This window comes from Oncorhynchus gorbuscha, linkage group LG11 (assembly GCF_021184085.1).
Source record: "Oncorhynchus gorbuscha isolate QuinsamMale2020 ecotype Even-year linkage group LG11, OgorEven_v1.0, whole genome shotgun sequence".
Taxonomy (NCBI): Eukaryota; Metazoa; Chordata; class Actinopteri; order Salmoniformes; family Salmonidae; genus Oncorhynchus; species Oncorhynchus gorbuscha.
Genome location: NC_060183.1, coordinates 84,124,256 through 84,149,088, shown reverse-complemented (window position 1 = coordinate 84,149,088; position 24,833 = coordinate 84,124,256). Strand labels below are relative to the sequence as shown.

General features: G+C 50.1%; 1 protein-coding gene across 1 annotated transcript in view; it reads right to left on the bottom strand.

The window, feature by feature from the left end:
• The window catches only part of LOC123989562 (metalloprotease TIKI1-like), a 168,359-nt gene that overhangs the window by 10,845 nt on the left and 132,681 nt on the right, over positions 1 to 24,833 (bottom strand). The window contains exon 6 of the mRNA XM_046290676.1: positions 16,081 to 16,353. Within this exon, the coding sequence (XP_046146632.1) occupies positions 16,081 to 16,353 (273 nt within the window). The remainder of the gene's footprint in view (positions 1 to 16,080; positions 16,354 to 24,833) is intronic.

Here is a 24,833-nt window from a genome sequence, read left to right as displayed (position 1 = left end):
TACCTGCCACCTCTACACTCTAACCACTAGGCTACCTGCCTCCTCTACACTCTAACCACTAGGCTACCTGCCTCCTCTACACTCTAACCACTAGGCTACCTGCCTCCTCTACACTCTAACCACTAGGCTACCTGCCTCCTCTACACTCTAACCACTAGGCTACCTGCCTCCTCTACACTCTAACCACTAGGCTACCTGCCCCCTCCACACTCTAACCACTAGGCTACCTGCCTCCTCTACACTCTAACCACTAGGATACCTGCCTCCTCTACACTCTAACCACTAGGCTACCTGCCACCTCTACACTCTAACCACTAGGCTACCTGCCTCCTCTACACTCTAACCACTAGGCTACCTGCCACCTCTACACTCTAACCACTAGGCTACCTGCCACCTCTACACTCTAACCACTAGGCTACCTGCCTCCTCTACACTCTAACCACTAGGCTACCTGCCTCCTCTACACTCTAACCACTAGGCTACCTGCCAACCCAAGGATAGGTTGATTAGAGTTACCAGGTATACCTGCCACCTCTACACTCTAACCACTAGGCTACCTGCCACCTCTACACTCTAACCACTAGGCTACCTGCCTCCTCTACACTCTAACCACTAGGCTACCTGCCTCCTCTACACTCTAACCACTAGGCTACCTGCCACCTCTACACTCTAACCACTAGGCTACCTGCCTCCTCTACACTCTAACCACTAGGCTACCTGCCACCTCTACACTCTAACCACTAGGCTACCTGCCACCTCTACACTCTAACCACTAGGATACCTGCCACCTCTACACTCTAACCACTAGGATACCTGCCACCTCTACACTCTAACCACTAGGCTACCTGCCACCTCTACACTCTAACCACTAGGCTACCTGCCACCTCTACACTCTAACCACTAGGCTACCTGCCTCCTCTACACTCTAACCACTAGGCTACCTGCCTCCTCTACACTCTAACCACTAGGCTACCTGCCTCCTCTACACTCTAACCACTAGGCTACCTGCCTCCTCTACACTCTAACCACTAGGCTACCTGCCTCCTCTACACTCTAACCACTAGGCTACCTGCCCCCTCCACACTCTAACCACTAGGCTACCTGCCTCCTCTACACTCTAACCACTAGGATACCTGCCTCCTCTACACTCTAACCACTAGGCTACCTGCCACCTCTACACTCTAACCACTAGGCTACCTGCCTCCTCTACACTCTAACCACTAGGCTAACTGCCTCCTCTACACTCTAACCACTAGGCTACCTGCCACCTCTACACTCTAACCACTAGTCTACCTGCCACCTCTACACTCTAACCACTAGGCTACCTGCCTCCTCTACACTCTAACCACTAGGCTACCTGCCTCCTCTACACTCTAACCACTAGGCTACCTGCCTCCTCTACACTCTAACCACTAGGCTACCTGCCTCCTCTACACTCTAACCACTAGGCTACCTGCCTCCTCTACACTCTAACCACTAGGCTACCTGCCCCTCCACACTCTAACCACTAGGCTACCTGCCACCTCTACACTCTAACCACTAGGCTACCTGCCTCCTCTACACTCTAACCACTAGGCTACCTGCCTCCTCTACACTCTAACCACTAGGCTACCTGCCTCCTCTACACTCTAACCACTAGGCTACCTGCCTCCTCTACACTCTAACCACTAGGCTACCTGCCTCCTCTACACTCTAACCACTAGGCTACCTGCCAACCCAAGGATAGGTTGATTAGAGTTACCAGGTATACCTGCCACCTCTACACTCTAACCACTAGGCTACCTGCCACCTCTACACTCTAACCACTAGGCTACCTGCCTCCTCTACACTCTAACCACTAGGCTACCTGCCTCCTCTACACTCTAACCACTAGGCTACCTGCCACCTCTACACTCTAACCACTAGGCTACCTGCCTCCTCTACACTCTAACCACTAGGCTACCTGCCACCTCTACACTCTAACCACTAGGCTACCTGCCTCCTCTACACTCTAACCACTAGGCTACCTGCCACCTCTACACTCTAACCACTAGGCTACCTGCCACCTCTACACTCTAACCACTAGGCTACCTGCCACCTCTACACTCTAACCACTAGGCTACCTGCCTCCTCTACACTCTAACCACTAGGCTACCTGCCACCTCTACACTCTAACCACTAGGCTACCTGCCTCCTCTACACTCTAACCACTAGGCTACCTGCCACCTCTACACTCTAACCACTAGGCTACCTGCCTCCTCTACACTCTAACCACTAGGCTACCTGCCTCCTCTACACTCTAACCACTAGGCTACCTGCCTCCTCTACACTCTAACCACTAGGCTACCTGCCAACCCAAGGATAGGTTGATTAGAGTTACCAGGTATACCTGCCACCTCTACACTCTAACCACTAGGCTACCTGCCACCTCTACACTCTAACCACTAGGCTACCTGCCTCCTCTACACTCTAACCACTAGGCTACCTGCCTCCTCTACACTCTAACCACTAGGCTACCTGCCACCTCTACACTCTAACCACTAGGCTACCTGCCTCCTCTACACTCTAACCACTAGGCTACCTGCCACCTCTACACTCTAACCACTAGGCTACCTGCCACCTCTACACTCTAACCACTAGGATACCTGCCACCTCTACACTCTAACCACTAGGATACCTGCCACCTCTACACTCTAACCACTAGGCTACCTGCCACCTCTACACTCTAACCACTAGGCTACCTGCCACCTCTACACTCTAACCACTAGGCTACCTGCCTCCTCTACACTCTAACCACTAGGCTACCTGCCTCCTCTACACTCTAACCACTAGGCTACCTGCCTCCTCTACACTCTAACCACTAGGCTACCTGCCTCCTCTACACTCTAACCACTAGGCTACCTGCCTCCTCTACACTCTAACCACTAGGATACCTGCCTCCTCTACACTCTAACCACTAGGCTACCTGCCACCTCTACACTCTAACCACTAGGCTACCTGCCTCCTCTACACTCTAACCACTAGGCTAACTGCCTCCTCTACACTCTAACCACTAGGCTACCTGCCACCTCTACACTCTAACCACTAGTCTACCTGCCACCTCTACACTCTAACCACTAGGCTACCTGCCTCCTCTACACTCTAACCACTAGGCTACCTGCCTCCTCTACACTCTAACCACTAGGCTACCTGCCTCCTCTACACTCTAACCACTAGGCTACCTGCCTCCTCTACACTCTAACCACTAGGCTACCTGCCTCCTCTACACTCTAACCACTAGGCTACCTGCCCCTCCACACTCTAACCACTAGGCTACCTGCCACCTCTACACTCTAACCACTAGGCTACCTGCCTCCTCTACACTCTAACCACTAGGCTACCTGCCTCCTCTACACTCTAACCACTAGGCTACCTGCCTCCTCTACACTCTAACCACTAGGCTACCTGCCTCCTCTACACTCTAACCACTAGGCTACCTGCCTCCTCTACACTCTAACCACTAGGCTACCTGCCCCCTCCACACTCTAACCACTAGGCTACCTGCCTCCTCTACACTCTAACCACTAGGATACCTGCCTCCTCTACACTCTAACCACTAGGCTACCTGCCACCTCTACACTCTAACCACTAGGCTACCTGCCTCCTCTACACTCTAACCACTAGGCTACCTGCCACCTCTACACTCTAACCACTAGGCTACCTGCCACCTCTACACTCTAACCACTAGGCTACCTGCCTCCTCTACACTCTAACCACTAGGCTACCTGCCACCTCTACACTCTACCCACTAGGCTACCTGCCTCCTCTACACTCTAACCACTAGGCTACCTGCCACCTCTACACTCTAACCACTAGGCTACCTGCCACCTCTACACTCTAACCACTAGGCTACCTGCCTCCTCTACACTCTAACCACTAGGCTACCTGCCACCTCTACACTCTAACCACTAGGCTACCTGCCACCTCTACACTCTAACCACTAGGCTACCTGCCACCTCTACACTCTAACCACTAGGCTACCTGCCTCCTCTACACTCTAACCACTAGGCTACCTGCCTCCTCTACACTCTAACCACTAGGCTACCTGCGTCCTCTACACTCTAACCACTAGGCTACCTGCCTCCTCTACACTCTAACCACTAGGCTACCTGCCTCCTCTACACTCTAACCACTAGGCTACCTGCCTCCTCTACACTCTAACCACTAGGATACCTGCCTCCTCTACACTCTAACCACTAGGCTACCTGCCACCTCTACACTCTAACCACTAGGCTACCTGCCTCCTCTACACTGTAACCACTAGGCTACCTGCCTTCTCTACACTCTAACCACTAGGCTACCTGCCTCCTCTACACTCTAACCACTAGGCTACCTGCCTCCTCTACACTCTAACCACTAGGATACCTGCCTCCTCTACACTCTAACCACTAGGCTACCTGCCTCCTCTACACTCTAACCACTAGGATACCTGCCTCCTCTACACTCTAACCACTAGGCTACCTGCCACCTCTACACTTTAACCACTAGGCTACCTGCCACCTCTACACTCTAACCACTAGGCTACCTGCCACCTCTACACTCTAACCACTAGGCTACCTGCCTCCTCTACACTCTAACCACTAGGCTACCTGCCACCTCTACACTCTAACCACTAGGCTACCTGCCTCCTCTACACTCTAACCACTAGGCTACCTGCCTCCTCTACACTCTAACCACTAGGCTACCTGCCTCCTCTACACTCTAACCACTAGGCTACCTGCCAACCCAAGGATAGGTTGATTAGAGTTACCAGGTATACCTGCCACCTCTACACTCTAACCACTAGGCTACCTGCCACCTCTACACTCTAACCACTAGGCTACCTGCCTCCTCTACACTCTAACCACTAGGCTACCTGCCTCCTCTACACTCTAACCACTAGGCTACCTGCCACCTCTACACTCTAACCACTAGGCTACCTGCCTCCTCTACACTCTAACCACTAGGCTACCTGCCACCTCTACACTCTAACCACTAGGCTACCTGCCACCTCTACACTCTAACCACTAGGATACCTGCCACCTCTACACTCTAACCACTAGGATACCTGCCACCTCTACACTCTAACCACTAGGCTACCTGCCACCTCTACACTCTAACCACTAGGCTACCTGCCACCTCTACACTCTAACCACTAGGCTACCTGCCTCCTCTACACTCTAACCACTAGGCTACCTGCCTCCTCTACACTCTAACCACTAGGCTACCTGCCTCCTCTACACTCTAACCACTAGGCTACCTGCCTCCTCTACACTCTAACCACTAGGCTACCTGCCTCCTCTACACTCTAACCACTAGGATACCTGCCTCCTCTACACTCTAACCACTAGGCTACCTGCCACCTCTACACTCTAACCACTAGGCTACCTGCCTCCTCTACACTCTAACCACTAGGCTAACTGCCTCCTCTACACTCTAACCACTAGGCTACCTGCCACCTCTACACTCTAACCACTAGTCTACCTGCCACCTCTACACTCTAACCACTAGGCTACCTGCCTCCTCTACACTCTAACCACTAGGCTACCTGCCTCCTCTACACTCTAACCACTAGGCTACCTGCCTCCTCTACACTCTAACCACTAGGCTACCTGCCTCCTCTACACTCTAACCACTAGGCTACCTGCCTCCTCTACACTCTAACCACTAGGCTACCTGCCCCTCCACACTCTAACCACTAGGCTACCTGCCACCTCTACACTCTAACCACTAGGCTACCTGCCTCCTCTACACTCTAACCACTAGGCTACCTGCCTCCTCTACACTCTAACCACTAGGCTACCTGCCTCCTCTACACTCTAACCACTAGGCTACCTGCCTCCTCTACACTCTAACCACTAGGCTACCTGCCTCCTCTACACTCTAACCACTAGGCTACCTGCCCCCTCCACACTCTAACCACTAGGCTACCTGCCTCCTCTACACTCTAACCACTAGGATACCTGCCTCCTCTACACTCTAACCACTAGGCTACCTGCCACCTCTACACTCTAACCACTAGGCTACCTGCCACCTCTACACTCTAACCACTAGGCTACCTGCCACCTCTACACTCTAACCACTAGGCTACCTGCCACCTCTACACTCTAACCACTAGGCTACCTGCCTCCTCTACACTCTAACCACTAGGCTACCTGCCACCTCTACACTCTACCCACTAGGCTACCTGCCTCCTCTACACTCTAACCACTAGGCTACCTGCCACCTCTACACTCTAACCACTAGGCTACCTGCCACCTCTACACTCTAACCACTAGGCTACCTGCCTCCTCTACACTCTAACCACTAGGCTACCTGCCTCCTCTACACTCTAACCACTAGGCTACCTGCGTCCTCTACACTCTAACCACTAGGCTACCTGCCTCCTCTACACTCTAACCACTAGGCTACCTGCGTCCTCTACACTCTAACCACTAGGCTACCTGCCTCCTCTACACTCTAACCACTAGGCTACCTGCCACCTCTACACTCTAACCACTAGGCTACCTGCCTCCTCTACACTCTAACCACTAGGCTACCTGCCACCTCTACACTCTAACCACTAGGCTACCTGCCACCTCTACACTCTAACCACTAGGATACCTGCCACCTCTACACTCTAACCACTAGGATACCTGCCACCTCTACACTCTAACCACTAGGCTACCTGCCACCTCTACACTCTAACCACTAGGCTACCTGCCACCTCTACACTCTAACCACTAGGCTACCTGCCTCCTCTACACTCTAACCACTAGGCTACCTGCCTCCTCTACACTCTAACCACTAGGCTACCTGCCTCCTCTACACTCTAACCACTAGGCTACCTGCCTCCTCTACACTCTAACCACTAGGCTACCTGCCTCCTCTACACTCTAACCACTAGGATACCTGCCTCCTCTACACTCTAACCACTAGGCTACCTGCCACCTCTACACTCTAACCACTAGGCTACCTGCCTCCTCTACACTCTAACCACTAGGCTAACTGCCTCCTCTACACTCTAACCACTAGGCTACCTGCCACCTCTACACTCTAACCACTAGTCTACCTGCCACCTCTACACTCTAACCACTAGGCTACCTGCCTCCTCTACACTCTAACCACTAGGCTACCTGCCTCCTCTACACTCTAACCACTAGGCTACCTGCCTCCTCTACACTCTAACCACTAGGCTACCTGCCTCCTCTACACTCTAACCACTAGGCTACCTGCCTCCTCTACACTCTAACCACTAGGCTACCTGCCCCTCCACACTCTAACCACTAGGCTACCTGCCACCTCTACACTCTAACCACTAGGCTACCTGCCTCCTCTACACTCTAACCACTAGGCTACCTGCCTCCTCTACACTCTAACCACTAGGCTACCTGCCTCCTCTACACTCTAACCACTAGGCTACCTGCCTCCTCTACACTCTAACCACTAGGCTACCTGCCTCCTCTACACTCTAACCACTAGGCTACCTGCCCCCTCCACACTCTAACCACTAGGCTACCTGCCTCCTCTACACTCTAACCACTAGGATACCTGCCTCCTCTACACTCTAACCACTAGGCTACCTGCCACCTCTACACTCTAACCACTAGGCTACCTGCCTCCTCTACACTCTAACCACTAGGCTACCTGCCACCTCTACACTCTAACCACTAGGCTACCTGCCACCTCTACACTCTAACCACTAGGCTACCTGCCTCCTCTACACTCTAACCACTAGGCTACCTGCCACCTCTACACTCTACCCACTAGGCTACCTGCCTCCTCTACACTCTAACCACTAGGCTACCTGCCACCTCTACACTCTAACCACTAGGCTACCTGCCACCTCTACACTCTAACCACTAGGCTACCTGCCTCCTCTACACTCTAACCACTAGGCTACCTGCCACCTCTACACTCTAACCACTAGGCTACCTGCCACCTCTACACTCTAACCACTAGGCTACCTGCCACCTCTACACTCTAACCACTAGGCTACCTGCCTCCTCTACACTCTAACCACTAGGCTACCTGCCTCCTCTACACTCTAACCACTAGGCTACCTGCGTCCTCTACACTCTAACCACTAGGCTACCTGCCTCCTCTACACTCTAACCACTAGGCTACCTGCCTCCTCTACACTCTAACCACTAGGCTACCTGCCTCCTCTACACTCTAACCACTAGGATACCTGCCTCCTCTACACTCTAACCACTAGGCTACCTGCCACCTCTACACTCTAACCACTAGGCTACCTGCCTCCTCTACACTGTAACCACTAGGCTACCTGCCTTCTCTACACTCTAACCACTAGGCTACCTGCCTCCTCTACACTCTAACCACTAGGCTACCTGCCTCCTCTACACTCTAACCACTAGGATACCTGCCTCCTCTACACTCTAACCACTAGGCTACCTGCCTCCTCTACACTCTAACCACTAGGATACCTGCCTCCTCTACACTCTAACCACTAGGCTACCTGCCACCTCTACACTTTAACCACTAGGCTACCTGCCACCTCTACACTCTAACCACTAGGCTACCTGCCACCTCTACACTCTAACCACTAGGCTACCTGCCTCCTCTACACTCTAACCACTAGGCTACCTGCCACCTCTACACTCTAACCACTAGGCTACCTGCCTCCTCTACACTCTAACCACTAGGCTACCTGCCTCCTCTACACTCTAACCACTAGGCTACCTGCCTCCTCTACACTCTAACCACTAGGCTACCTGCCAACCCAAGGATAGGTTGATTAGAGTTACCAGGTATACCTGCCACCTCTACACTCTAACCACTAGGCTACCTGCCACCTCTACACTCTAACCACTAGGCTACCTGCCTCCTCTACACTCTAACCACTAGGCTACCTGCCTCCTCTACACTCTAACCACTAGGCTACCTGCCACCTCTACACTCTAACCACTAGGCTACCTGCCTCCTCTACACTCTAACCACTAGGCTACCTGCCACCTCTACACTCTAACCACTAGGCTACCTGCCACCTCTACACTCTAACCACTAGGATACCTGCCACCTCTACACTCTAACCACTAGGATACCTGCCACCTCTACACTCTAACCACTAGGCTACCTGCCACCTCTACACTCTAACCACTAGGCTACCTGCCACCTCTACACTCTAACCACTAGGCTACCTGCCTCCTCTACACTCTAACCACTAGGCTACCTGCCTCCTCTACACTCTAACCACTAGGCTACCTGCCTCCTCTACACTCTAACCACTAGGCTACCTGCCTCCTCTACACTCTAACCACTAGGCTACCTGCCTCCTCTACACTCTAACCACTAGGATACCTGCCTCCTCTACACTCTAACCACTAGGCTACCTGCCACCTCTACACTCTAACCACTAGGCTACCTGCCTCCTCTACACTCTAACCACTAGGCTAACTGCCTCCTCTACACTCTAACCACTAGGCTACCTGCCACCTCTACACTCTAACCACTAGTCTACCTGCCACCTCTACACTCTAACCACTAGGCTACCTGCCTCCTCTACACTCTAACCACTAGGCTACCTGCCTCCTCTACACTCTAACCACTAGGCTACCTGCCTCCTCTACACTCTAACCACTAGGCTACCTGCCTCCTCTACACTCTAACCACTAGGCTACCTGCCTCCTCTACACTCTAACCACTAGGCTACCTGCCCCTCCACACTCTAACCACTAGGCTACCTGCCACCTCTACACTCTAACCACTAGGCTACCTGCCTCCTCTACACTCTAACCACTAGGCTACCTGCCTCCTCTACACTCTAACCACTAGGCTACCTGCCTCCTCTACACTCTAACCACTAGGCTACCTGCCTCCTCTACACTCTAACCACTAGGCTACCTGCCTCCTCTACACTCTAACCACTAGGCTACCTGCCCCTCCACACTCTAACCACTAGGCTACCTGCCTCCTCTACACTCTAACCACTAGGATACCTGCCTCCTCTACACTCTAACCACTAGGCTACCTGCCACCTCTACACTCTAACCACTAGGCTACCTGCCACCTCTACACTCTAACCACTAGGCTACCTGCCACCTCTACACTCTAACCACTAGGCTACCTGCCACCTCTACACTCTAACCACTAGGCTACCTGCCTCCTCTACACTCTAACCACTAGGCTACCTGCCACCTCTACACTCTACCCACTAGGCTACCTGCCTCCTCTACACTCTAACCACTAGGCTACCTGCCACCTCTACACTCTAACCACTAGGCTACCTGCCACCTCTACACTCTAACCACTAGGCTACCTGCCTCCTCTACACTCTAACCACTAGGCTACCTGCCTCCTCTACACTCTAACCACTAGGCTACCTGCGTCCTCTACACTCTAACCACTAGGCTACCTGCCACCTCTACACTCTAACCACTAGGCTACCTGCCTCCTCTACACTCTAACCACTAGGCTACCTGCCTCCTCTACACTCTAACCACTAGGATACCTGCCTCCTCTACACTCTAACCACTAGGCTACCTGCCACCTCTACACTCTAACCACTAGGCTACCTGCCTCCTCTACACTGTAACCACTAGGCTACCTGCCTCCTCTACACTCTAACCACTAGGATACCTGCCTCCTCTACACTCTAACCACTAGGCTACCTGCCTCCTCTACACTCTAACCACTAGGATACCTGCCTCCTCTACACTCTAACCACTAGGCTACCTGCCTCCTCTACACTCTAACCACTAGGATACCTGCCTCCTCTACACTCTAACCACTAGGCTACCTGCCACCTCTACACTTTAACCACTAGGCTACCTGCCACCTCTACACTCTAACCACTAGGCTACCTGCCATCCCTACACTCTAACCACTAGGCTACCTGCCTCCTCTACACTCTAACCACTAGGCTACCTGCCACCTCTACACTCTAACCACTAGGCTACCTGCCTCCTCTACACTCTAACCACTAGGCTACCTGCCTCCTCTACACTCTAACCACTAGGCTACCTGCCTCCTCTACACTCTAACCACTAGGCTACCTGCCTCCTCTACACTCTAACCACTAGGCTACCTGCCTCCTCTACACTCTAACCACTAGGCTACCTGCCCCCTCTACACTCTAACCACTAGGCTACCTGCCTCCTCTACACTCTAACCACTAGGCTACCTGCCACCTCTACACTCTAACCACTAGGCTACCTGCCTCCTCTACACTCTAACCACTAGGCTACCTGCCTCCTCTACACTCTAACCACTAGGCTACCTGCCTCCTCTACACTCTAACCACTAGGATACCTGCCACCTCTACACTCTAACCACTAGGCTACCTGCCACCTCTACACTCTAACCACTAGGCTACCTGCCACCTCTACACTCTAACCACTAGGCTACCCTGCCACCTCTACACTCTAACCACTAGGCTACCTGCCACCTCTACACTCTAACCACTAGGCTACCTGCCACCTCTACACTCTAACCACTAGGCTACCTGCCACCTCTACACTCTAACCACTAGGCTACCTGCCTCCTCTACACTCTAACCACTAGGCTACCTGCCTCCTCTACACTCTAACCACTAGGCTACCTGCCACCTCTACACTCTAACCACTAGGCTACCTGCCACCTCTACACTCTAACCACTAGGCTACCTGCCACCTCTATACTCTAACCACTAGGCTACCTGCCACCTCTACACTCTAACCACTAGGCTACCTGCCACCTCTATACTCTAACCACTAGGCTACCTGCCACCTCTACACTCTAACCACTAGGCTACCTGCCACCTCTACACTCTAACCACTAGGCTACCTGCCACCTCTACACTCTAACCACTAGGCTACCTGCCACCTCTACACTCTAACCACTAGGCTACCTGCCTCCTCTACACTCTAACCACTAGGCTACCTGCCTTCTCTACACTCTAACCACTAGGCTACCTGCCTCCTCTACACTCTAACCACTAGGCTACCTGCCTCCTCTACACTCTAACCACTAGGATACCTGCCTCCTCTACACTCTAACCACTAGGCTACCTGCCTCCTCTACACTCTAACCACTAGGATACCTGCCTCCTCTACACTCTAACCACTAGGCTACCTGCCACCTCTACACTTTAACCACTAGGCTACCTGCCACCTCTACACTCTAACCACTAGGCTACCTGCCACCTCTACACTCTAACCACTAGGCTACCTGCCTCCTCTACACTCTAACCACTAGGCTACCTGCCACCTCTACACTCTAACCACTAGGCTACCTGCCTCCTCTACACTCTAACCACTAGGCTACCTGCCTCCTCTACACTCTAACCACTAGGCTACCTGCCACCTCTACACTCTAACCACTAGGCTACCTGCCTCCTCTACACTCTAACCACTAGGCTACCTGCCTCCTCTACACTCTAACCACTAGGCTACCTGCCACCTCTACACTCTAACCACTAGGCTACCTGCCTCCTCTACACTCTAACCACTAGGCTACCTGCCTCCTCTACACTCTAACCACTAGGCTACCTGCCTCCTCTACACTCTAACCACTAGGCTACCTGCCTCCTCTACACTCTAACCACTAGGCTACCTGCCTCCTCTACACTCTAACCACTAGGCTACCTGCCTCCTCTACACTCTAACCACTAGGCTACCTGCCACCTCTACACTCTAACCACTAGGCTACCTGCCTCCTCTACACTCTAACCACTAGGCTACCTGCCTCCTCTACACTCTAACCACTAGGCTACCTGCCTCCTCTACACTCTAACCACTAGGCTACCTGCCTCCTCTACACTCTAACCACTAGGCTACCTGCCTCCTCTACACTCTAACCACTAGGCTACCTGCCCCCTCTACACTCTAACCACTAGGCTACCTGCCTCCTCTACACTCTAACCACTAGGCTACCTGCCACCTCTACACTCTAACCACTAGGCTACCTGCCTCCTCTACACTCTAACCACTAGGCTACCTGCCTCCTCTACACTCTAACCACTAGGCTACCTGCCTCCTCTACACTCTAACCACTAGGATACCTGCCACCTCTACACTCTAACCACTAGGCTACCTGCCACCTCTACACTCTAACCACTAGGCTACCTGCCACCTCTACACTCTAACCACTAGGCTACCCTGCCACCTCTACACTCTAACCACTAGGCTACCTGCCACCTCTACACTCTAACCACTAGGCTACCTGCCACCTCTACACTCTAACCACTAGGCTACCTGCCACCTCTACACTCTAACCACTAGGCTACCTGCCTCCTCTACACTCTAACCACTAGGCTACCTGCCTCCTCTACACTCTAACCACTAGGCTACCTGCCACCTCTACACTCTAACCACTAGGCTACCTGCCACCTCTACACTCTAACCACTAGGCTACCTGCCACCTCTATACTCTAACCACTAGGCTACCTGCCACCTCTACACTCTAACCACTAGGCTACCTGCCACCTCTACACTCTAACCACTAGGCTACCTGCCACCTCTACACTCTAACCACTAGGCTACCTGCCACCTCTACACTCTAACCACTAGGCTACCTGCCTCCTCTACACTCTAACCACTAGGCTACCTGCCTCCTCTACACTCTAACCACTGGGCTACCTGCCACCTCTACACTCTAACCACTAGGCTACCTGCCACCTCTACACTCTAACCACTAGGCTACCTGCCACCTCTACACTCTAACCACTAGGCTACCTGCCTCCTCTACACTCTAACCACTAGGCCTACTGCCACCTCCACCTCTACACTCTAACCACTAGGCTACCTGCCACCTCTACACTCTAACCACTAGGCTACCCTGCCACCTCTACACTCTAACCACTAGACTACCCTGCCACCTCTACACTCTAACCACTAGGCCTACTGCCTCCTCCACCTCTACACTCTAACCACTAGGCTACCCTGCCACCTCTACACTCTAACCACTAGGCTACCCTGCCACCTCTACACTCTAACCACTAGGCCTACTGCCTCCCACAGTAAAGTGAGTACATACATTTAACATGTGTACATGTTGTCTGTGGGAATTGAACCCACAACTTTGGGTACATAACGTCACACTGTTATCAACCGAGTCACACAGGACCGGTACACATTGTTCTGGAAGAACTATCAACAGTACACAGTGATACACAACAACGGCTCCTCTCTCACCTCTCCTCGATGCGAACCCAGAGGTCATTAAACTAGATCAGTAACACAACCATCTCACCTCTCTTCGATGCGAACCCAGAGGTCATTAAACTAGATCAGTAACACAACCATCTCACCTCTCTTCGATGCGAACCCAGAGATCATTAAACTAGATCAGTAACACAACCATCTCACCTCTCTTCGATGCGAACCCAGAGGTCATTAAACTAGATCAGTAACACAACCATCTCACCTCTCTTCGATGCGAACCCAGAGATCATTAAACTAGATCAGTAACACAACCATCTCACCTCTCTTCGATGCGAACCCAGAGGTCATTTAACTAGATCAGTAACACAACCATCTCACCTCTCCTCGATGCGAACCCAGAGGTCATTAAACTAGATCAGTAACACAACCATCTCACCTCTCCTCGATGCGAACCCAGAGGTCATTAAACTAGATCAGTAACACAACCATCTCACCTCTCCTCGATGCGAACCCAGAGGTCATTGAACTAGATCAGTAACACAACCATCTCACCTCTCCTCGATGCGAACCCAGAGGTCATTTAACTAGATCAGTAACACAACCATCTCACCTCTCTTCGATGCGAACCCAGAGGTCATTAAACTAGATCAGTAACACAACCATCTCACCTCTCCTCGATGCGAACCCAGAGGTCATTAAACTAGATCAGTAACACAACCATCTCACCTCTCTTCGATGCGAACCCAGAGGTCATTAAACTAGATCAGTAACACAACCATCTCACCTCTCTTCGATGCGAACCCAGAGGTCATTAAACTAGATCAGTAACACAACCATCTCACCTCTCCTCGATGCGAACCCAGAGGTCATTAAACTAGATCAGTAACACAACCATCTCACCTCTCTTCGATGCGAACCCAGAGGTCATTAAACTAGATCAGTAACACAACCATCTCACCTCTCCTCGATGCGAACCCAGAGGTCATTAAACTAGATCAGTAACACAACCATCTCACCTCTCTTCGATGCGAACCCAGAGATCATTAAACTAGATCAGTAACACAACCATCTCACCTCTCTTCGATGCGAACCCAGAGGTCATTAAACTAGATCAGTAACACAACCATCTCACCTCTCTTCGATGCGAACCCAGAGATCATTAAACTAGATCAGTAACACAACCATCTCACCTCTCTTCGATGCGAACCCAGAGGTCATTAAACTAGATCAGTAACACAACCATCTCACCTCTCCTCGATGCGAACCCAGAGGTCATTAAACTAGATCAGTAACACAACCATCTCACCTCTCTTCGATGCGAACCCAGAAGTCATTAAACTAGATCAGTAACACAACCATCTCACCTCTCTTCGATGCGAACCCAGAGGTCATTAAACTAGATCAGTAACACAACCATCTCACCTCTCTTCGATGCGAACCCAGAGGTCATTAAACTAGATCAGTAACACAACCATCTCACCTCTCTTCGATGCGAACCCAGAGGTCATTAAACTAGATCAGTAACACAACCATCTCACCTCTCCTCGATGCGAACCCAGAGGTCATTAAACTAGATCAGTAACACAACCATCTCACCTCTCTTCGATGCGAACCCAGAGGTCATTAAACTAGATCAGTAACACAACCATCTCACCTCTCTTCGATGCGAACCCAGAGGTCATTAAACTAGATCAGTAACACAACCATCTCACCTCTCCTCGATGCGAACCCAGAGGTCATTAAACTAGATCAGTAACACAACCATCTCACCTCTCCTCGATGCGAACCCAGAGGTCATTAAACTAGATCAGTAACACAACCATCTCACCTCTCCTCGATGCGAACCCAGAGGTCATTAAACTAGATCAGTAACACAACCATCTCACCTCTCCTCGATGCGAACCCAGAGGTCATTAAACTAGATCAGTAACACAACCATCTCACCTCTCCTCGATGCGAACCCAGAGGTCATTAAACTAGATCAGTAACACAACCATCTCACCTCTCTTCGATGCGAACCCAGAGGTCATTAAACTGTCTGTTTCTCTGATGTTTCCTCTGTTTGTTACGTCGTTTCTTCTTCAGCTTGCGGTCCGTCGTGTCCATCAGCTCCAGACTGGGGGAGTGACGAGGTATGTCGGGTAGTGGGTTGTCCTGCAGAGGGTGCTGTTGCTCCTCATCGTGGAATTCGTGGAGGAAAGGCTCCAGGTAAGGGGACTCATCCAGGTTCTGACCCGGAGAATGACCCGTCTGGTCGGTAGAGGATTTCGATCGACTGTGGTGATGGAGAGAATAATGTTAATTGATCATCCAAATGCCTTTGGAGTTAACATCTGAACTGCTGACACCAGCTTCCAATGCCTGGAAAATGCTACATTATGACCAAACAGGGGATTGTAGTCAGGGGTCAGGGTTGTTGCTTGGGAGGGAGAGGGGGGATTATAGCAAAATGTGTAGAATTTGAGTAAATTTATTAAAATTAAAAGAGCAACATTTTCTCTTAGCATCATGGAAAAATATTAACAAAAGCGATGAGCTATAAATCAGAAAAACAAACTATCCCTGCCCCATGGCAAAAAAAAAGTGTCGAATTTCAGGAAATTAGATTTTAAAAACGGCAACATTTTCTCTGTGCTTCATGCCCCCAAATGCAGTCATCCGGCCCTGTTCGTTAGCTCCTCCACTGGCGAAAACCACGTACGGGAAATGTATGATCCTTGTGAAGCCTTACAGGAGAATCACAGGAATCATTCTTCAGACACATCTGCTTCGGATGAATCATTGGTCCATCATTCAAACAACAGCTAAACAGACATGGCTTCAGATCATTTATCAAACGTTACATAAATCTGTTGGAGATAAACTGGTCAAAACCCTATCCACTTTGTTGTCGCATATTTGCAATGGGATATTTACGATCCCTCCAGACATTCAGTGTCTCCTCCAATCTCCAGTCCTATTCATTTCAGAAAAAATGTGATGTGTGTGAAGTGTGTGAAGTGTGTGTGTGAAGTGTGTGTATGTGTGTGTGTGTGTAAAAAAGGGAGATATATATATAGAGAGAGAGACTAACAGAGAGAGAGAGTGAAAGAGAGAAAGCTCAGATGAGATTCAGGAGGACATGCAGTATCTAACATTTTAACTTGTGATAAGGGTATTCTTTTTCCTAGGGTGAAACCCTATCTTCACCATCTCTTCTCATCTCCTCTCTACGTGTGTCTGGGATTTAGGATCTGTGTGGGCCTGTCGTGGGGAGTAGTTAAGGTTAGAGATATAATCCATACAGCTATGTGGTGGTGAGGTTAGAGACAGGACGGAGATCCATATGCAGCTGACAGGAGAGATGAAGCAAGAGATTCAACTGATCACCAAAAAGAGATTGCCACCCAGGGAGTCTGGACAAGCAGACAGGAGAAGATAGGAAAGAGATCGTCACCCAGGGAGACTGGACAAGCAGACAGGAGAAGATAGGAAAGAGATCGTCACCCAGGGAGTCTGGACAAGCAGACAGGAGAAGATAGGAAAGAGATCGTCACCCAGGGAGTCTGGACAAGCAGACAGGAGAAGATAGGCCTACACAATGCTTTGCTTGCAAATGAGCAAATGTACATTAATCTGTACATTACTGTACAGTAAAATAATACAATCTTAATGTGGCCAGATTTGCCAGACCAATTTGGAAAGTCATGTTTATAGTGCAAGTGTCACACCCTGATCTGGTTCACCTGTCGTTGTGCTTGTCTCCACCCCCCTCCAGGTGTCTCTAATCTTCCCCATTATCCCCGGTGTATTTATACCTGTGTTCTCTGTTTGTCTGTTGCCAGTTTGTCTTGTCTTGTCAGGTCTTACCAGCTGTTTTTTCCCCCTCTACCCCTGCTTCATGTTAGTTCATTGTTTCTAGTTCTGGCGGTTTTGTAAATAAACATTTGTTACTTTGAACTGTCTGCATCTGGGTCTTAACCTGAGGTCTGATAGCAAATCACCAAATCATTCAACACAATCTACACTGAACAAAAGTATAAACACAACATGCAATATTTTCAAAGATTTTTTTACCGAGTTACAGTTCATGAGGAATTCAGTCAATTCAAATGACTGGGAATACAGATATGCATCTGTTGGCCACAGATACCTTACACAAAATGGGCCTCGGGATCTCATCACTGGATTTTTGTGCATTCAAATTGTCAGTAAAGACATGATTACCACCAATCACTATGTACCACCAGTCACTATGTACCACCAATCACTATGTACCACCAGTCACTATGTACCACCAGTCACTATGTACCACCAGTCACTATGTACCACCAATCACTATGTACCACCAGTCACTATGTACCACCAATCACTATGTACCACCAGTCACTGTATACCCCCAGTCACTATATACCACCAGTCACTATGTACCACCAGTCACTATGTACCACCAGTCACTGTATACCACCAGTCACTGTATACCACCAGTCACTATGTACCACCAGTCACTATGTACCACCAATCACTATGTACCACCAGTCACTGTATACCCCCAGTCACTATATACCACCAGTCACTATGTACCACCAGTCACTGTATACCCCCAGTCACTATATACCACCAGTCACTATGTACCACCAGTCACTGTATACCACCAATCACTATGTACCACCAGTCACTGTATACCCCCAGTCACTATATACCACCAGTCACTATGTACCACCAATCACTATGTACCACCAGTCACTGTATACCCCCAGTCACTATATACCACCAGTCACTATGTACCACCAGTCACTGTATACCCCCAGTCACTATATACCACCAGTCACTATGTACCACCAGTCACTGTATACCACCAATCACTATGTACCACCAGTCACTGTATACCCCCAGTCACTATATACCACCAGTCACTATGTACCACCAGTCACTGTATACCCCCAGTCACTATATACCACCAGTCACTATGTACCACCAGTCACTGTATACCACCAATCACTATGTACCACCAGTCACTGTATACCCCCAGTCACTATATACCACCAGTCACTATGTACCACCAGTCACTGTATACCCCCAGTCACTATATACCACCAGTCACTATGTACCACCAGTCACTGTATACCCCCAGTCACTATGTACCACCAGTCACTGTATACCCCCCAGTCACTATGTAACACCAGTCACTATGTACCATCAGTCACTATGTACCACCAGTCTCTATGTACCACCAGTCACTATGTACCACCAGTCACTATATACCACCAGTCGATATGTCCCACCAATCACTATGTACCATCAGTCACTATGTACCACCAGTCACTGTGTACCACCAGTTACTATGTACCCCCAGTCACTATATACCATCAGTCACTATATACCACCAGCCACTATATACCACCAGTCACTATATACCACCAGTCACTATGTACCACCAGTCACTATATACCACCAGTCACTATATACCACCAGTCACTATGTACCACCAGTCACCATATACCACCAGTCACTATATACCACCAGCCACGATATACCACCAGTCACTATATACCACCAGTCACTATGTACCACCATTCACTATATACCACAGTCACTATATACCACCAGTCACTATATACCACCAGTCACTATGTACCACCAGTCACCATATACCACCAGTCACTATATACCACCAGCCACGATATACCACCAGTCACTATATACCACCAGTCACTATGTACCACCATTCACTATATACCACAGTCACTATATACCACCAGTCACTATGTACCACCAGTCACTATGCACCACCAGTCACTATATACCACAGTCACTATATACCACCAGTCACTATATACCACCAGTCACTATGTACCACCAGTCACCATATACCACCAGTCACTATATACCACCAGCCACGATATACCACCAGTCACTATATACCACCAGTCACTATGTACCACCATTCACTATATACCACAGTCACTATATACCACCAGTCACTATATACCACCAGTCACTATGTACCACCAGTCACCATATACCACCAGTCACTATATACCACCAGCCACGATATACCACCAGTCACTATATACCACCGGCCACTATGCACCACCGGTCACTATGTACCACCAGTCACTATATACCACCAGTCACTATGTACCACCAGTCACGATATACCACCAGCCACGATATACCACCAGTCACTATATACCACCAGTCACTATGTACCACCATTCACTATATACCACAGTCACTATATACCACCAGTCACTATGTACCACCAGTCACTATGTACCACCAGTCACTATGTACCGCCGGTCACTATGTACCACCAGTCACTATGTACCACCAGTCGCTATGTACCACCAGTCACTATGTACCGCCGGTCACTATGTACCACCAGTCACTATGTACCACCGGTCACTATATACCACCGGTCACTATGTACCACCATTCACTATATACCACAGTCACTATATACCACCAGTCACTATGTACCACCAGTCACTATGTACCACCAGCCACTATGTACCACCAGCCACTATGTACCACCAGTTACTATATACCACCAGTCACTATGTACCACCAGTCACTATGTACCACCAGTCACTATGTACCACCAGCCACTATATACCACCGGTCACTATGTACCACCAGTCACTATATACCACCAGTCACTATGTACCACCAGTCACTATGTACCACCAGCCACTATGTACCATCAGTCACTATATACCACCAGTCACTATGTACCACCAGTCACTATGTACCACCAGTCACTATGTACCACCAGCCACTATATACCACCGGTCACTATGTACCACCAGTCACTATATACCACCAGTCACTATGTACCACCAGTCACTATGTACCACCAGCCACTATGTACCATCAGTCACTATATACCACCAGTCACTATGTACCACCAGTCACTATGTACCACCAGTCACTATATACCACCAGTCACTATATACCACCAGTCACTATGTACCACCAGTCACTATGTACCACCAGTCAGACGTGTCACAACCATCATTTGAAGACAAATGGGAACTAAAAAAATAGGTCTAATCATGTCATTGATGTTCAGGTCGGAAAGATGGAGCCCGAGAAAGAGTTTCCGACTTCAAAGTTGGATGACCGTTTTGGATGTTGGATGAATATTTTCCCAGACGGACCTCGTTTCTTCCCAGTTATATTGAATGTGGCATTGCCACCAGTCTGAACATTCAGAACCTTCAGTCAATTACAACAGAGTACGAGCAAATCAACATTTCAACTCCATGTGTGGAGTGGAGGAGCTGTGTGGAGTGGAGGAGCTGTGTAGAGTGGAGCAGCTGTGTGGAGTGGAGGAGCTGTGTAGAGTGGAGGAGCTGTGTGGAGTGGAGCAGCTGTGTGGAGTGGAGGAGCTGTGTAGAGTGGAGGAGCTGTGTGGAGTGGAGGAGCTGTGTGGAGTGGAGGAGCTGTGTGGAGTGGAGGAGCTGTGTAGAGTGGAGTAGCTGTGTGGAGTGGAGCAGCTGTGTGGAGTGGAGGAGCTGTGTAGAGAGGGAGGAGCTGTGTAGAGAGGGAGGAGCTGTGTGGAGTGGAGCAGCTGTGTAGAGTGGAGGAGCTGTGTAGAGTGGAGCAGCTGTGTAGAGTGGAGCAGCTGTGTAGAGTGGAGGAGCTGTGTGGAGTGGAGGAGCTGTGTAGAGTGGAGGAGCTGTGTGGAGTGGAGGAGCTGTGTGGAGTGGAGGAGCTGTGTGGAGTGGAGGAGCTGTGTGGAGTGGAGGAGCTGTGTAGAGTGGAGCAGCTGTGTGGAGTGGAGCAGCTGTGTGGAGTGGAGGAGCTTTGTAGAGTGGAGCAGCTGTGTGGAGTGGAGGAGCTGTGTAGAGTGGAGCAGCTGTGTGGAGTGGAGGGGCTGTGTGGAGTGGAGGAGCTGTGTAGAGTGGAGGAGCTGTGTAGAGTGGAGCAGCTGTGTAGAGTGGAGCAGCTGTGTAGAGAGGGAGCAGCTGTGTAGAGTGGAGCAGCTGTGTAGAGTGGAGCAGCTGTGTAGAGTGGAGCAGCTGTGTAGAGTGGAGCAGCTGTGTAGAGTGGAGCAGCTGTGTAGAGTGGAGGAGCTGTGTAGAGTGGAGGAGCTGTGTGTAGAGTGGAGCAGCTGTGTAGAGTGGAGGAGCTGTGTGGAGTGGAGGAGCTGTGTGGAGTGGAGGAGCTGTGTAGAGTGGAGGAGCTGTGTAGAGTGGAGGAGCTGTGTAGAGTGGAGGAGTGGAGGAGCTGTGGAGTGGGAGCAGCTGTGTGGAGTGGATGAGCTGTGTGGAGTGGAGGAGCTTTGTAGAGTGGAGCAGCTGTGGAGAGGGAGGAGCTGTGTAGAGTGGAGCAGCTGTGTGGAGTGGAGGAGCTGTGTGGAGTGGAGGAGCTGTGTAGAGTGGATGAGCTGTGTAGAGTGGAGCAGCTGTGTAGAGAGGGAGCAGCTGTGTAGAGAGGGAGCAGCTGTGTAGAGAGGGAGGAGCTGTGTGGAGTGGAGCAGCTGTGTAGAGTGGAGGAGCTGTGTAGAGTGGAGCAGCTGTGTAGAGTGGAGCAGCTGTGTAGAGTGGAGGAGCTGTGTGGAGTGGAGGAGCTGTGTAGAGTGGAGGAGCTGTGTGGAGTGGAGGAGCTGTGTGGAGTGGAGGAGCTGTGTGGAGTGGAGGAGCTGTGTGGAGTGGAGGAGCTGTGTAGAGTGGAGCAGCTGTGTGGAGTGGAGCAGCTGTGTGGAGTGGAGGAGCTTTGTAGAGTGGAGCAGCTGTGTGGAGTGGAGGAGCTGTGTAGAGTGGAGCAGCTGTGTGGAGTGGAGGGGCTGTGTGGAGTGGAGGAGCTGTGTAGAGTGGAGGAGCTGTGTAGAGTGGAGCAGCTGTGTAGAGTGGAGCAGCTGTGTAGAGAGGGAGCAGCTGTGTAGAGTGGAGCAGCTGTGTAGAGTGGAGCAGCTGTGTAGAGAGGGAGCAGCTGTGTAGAGTGGAGCAGCTGTGTAGAGTGGAGCAGCTGTGTAGAGTGGAGGAGCTGTGTAGAGTGGAGGAGCTGTGTAGAGTGGAGCAGCTGTGTAGAGTGGAGCAGCTGTGTGGAGTGGATGAGCTGTGTGGAGTGGAGGAGCTGTGTAGAGTGGAGGAGCTGTGTAGAGTGGAGGAGCTGTGTAGAGTGGAGCAGCTGTGTGGAGTGGATGAGCTGTGTGGAGTGGAGGAGCTTTGTAGAGTGGAGCAGCTGTGTGGAGTGGAGGAGCTGTGTAGAGTGGAGCAGCTGTGTGGAGTGGAGGAGCTGTGTGGAGTGGAGGAGCTGTGTAGAGTGGATGAGCTGTGTAGAGTGGAGCAGCTGTGTAGAGAGGGAGCAGCTGTGTAGAGAGGGAGCAGCTGTGTAGAGTGGAGCAGCTGTGTAGAGTGGAGCAGCTGTGTAGAGAGGGAGCAGCTGTGTAGAGTGGAGCAGCTGTGTAGAGTGGAGCAGCTGTGTAGAGTGGAGGAGCTGTGTAGAGTGGAGTAGCTGTGTGGAGTGGGAGCAGCTGTGTAGAGTGGGAGCAGCTGTGTAGAGTGGGAGCAGCTGTGTAGAGTGGAGGAGCTGTGTAGAGTGGAGGAGCTGTGTAGAGTGGAGGAGCTGTGTAGAGTGGAGGAGCTGTGTAGAGTGGAGGAGCTGTGTAGAGTGGAGTAGCTGTGTGGAGTGGAGGAGCTGTGTAGAGTGGAGGAGCTGTGTAGAGTGGAGCAGCTGTGTAGAGTGGAGGAGCTGTGTAGAGTGGAGTAGCTGTGTGGAGTGGAGGAGCTGTGTAGAGTGGAGGAGCTGTGTAGAGTGGAGGAGCTGTGTAGTCTAACCTACTGCTCTGAACACACAGTCCATTCAGCTTGTAAATGTTTGAATTTACAAGAACCCTTGGGATGTTCTGCAGTTGATTAAGTGGATAAGGCCTGTTCAGGCTACGAGGCTTTAGAGCTTTTTGGTCATTTTACCCACAACGAGGAATTTGTACGCAGTGTAACAAAACAACTACAAATTGTCAAATATTTCACAGTGACCAATGAGGAATTGACTGGGCTGGCAGGTAGCCAGGCGGAGTGTTGGGGGCAGCAACCCGAAAGCTTGTTGGTTCAAATATCCGAGGGGACTAGATTAAAAAACTGTCAGTGTGCCTTTGAGGCTGGCACTTAACCCTAATTACTCCTGTAGGTCGCTCTGGATAAGAATGTATACTAAATTAAAAAATGAGGTCACATGACATGTTTTTGCCCTTTGTTATAATGTGTTTAATGTGTACAATATAATTGTCGTGTATAATTTGCAGTAATTATTTAGTCTGTGCATTAATGTGTTCTGTATAATTATAATGTGTATACTAACATGTATAATGTGTATACTAACATATATATAATAATGTGTATACTAACATGTATAATGTGTATACTAACATATATAATGTGTATACTAACATATATAATGTGTATACTAACATGTATAATGTGTATACTAACATGTATAATGTGTATACTAACATGTATAATGTGTATAGTAACATGTATAATGTGTATACTAACATATATAATGTGTATACTAACATGTATAATGTGTATACTAACATGTATAATGTGTATACTAACATATATAATGTGTATACTAACATGTATAATGTGTATACTAACATGTATAATGTGTATAGTAACATGTATAATGTGTACACTAACATGTATAATGTGCATATTAATGTGCAGGGATTATGTATCCCTGACGCTATAAGGATGTGTATGGTGTATACAGGAATATAAGGGTGTAAAAGCTATATAAGGGTGTTAAAGGTGTATAAAGTTG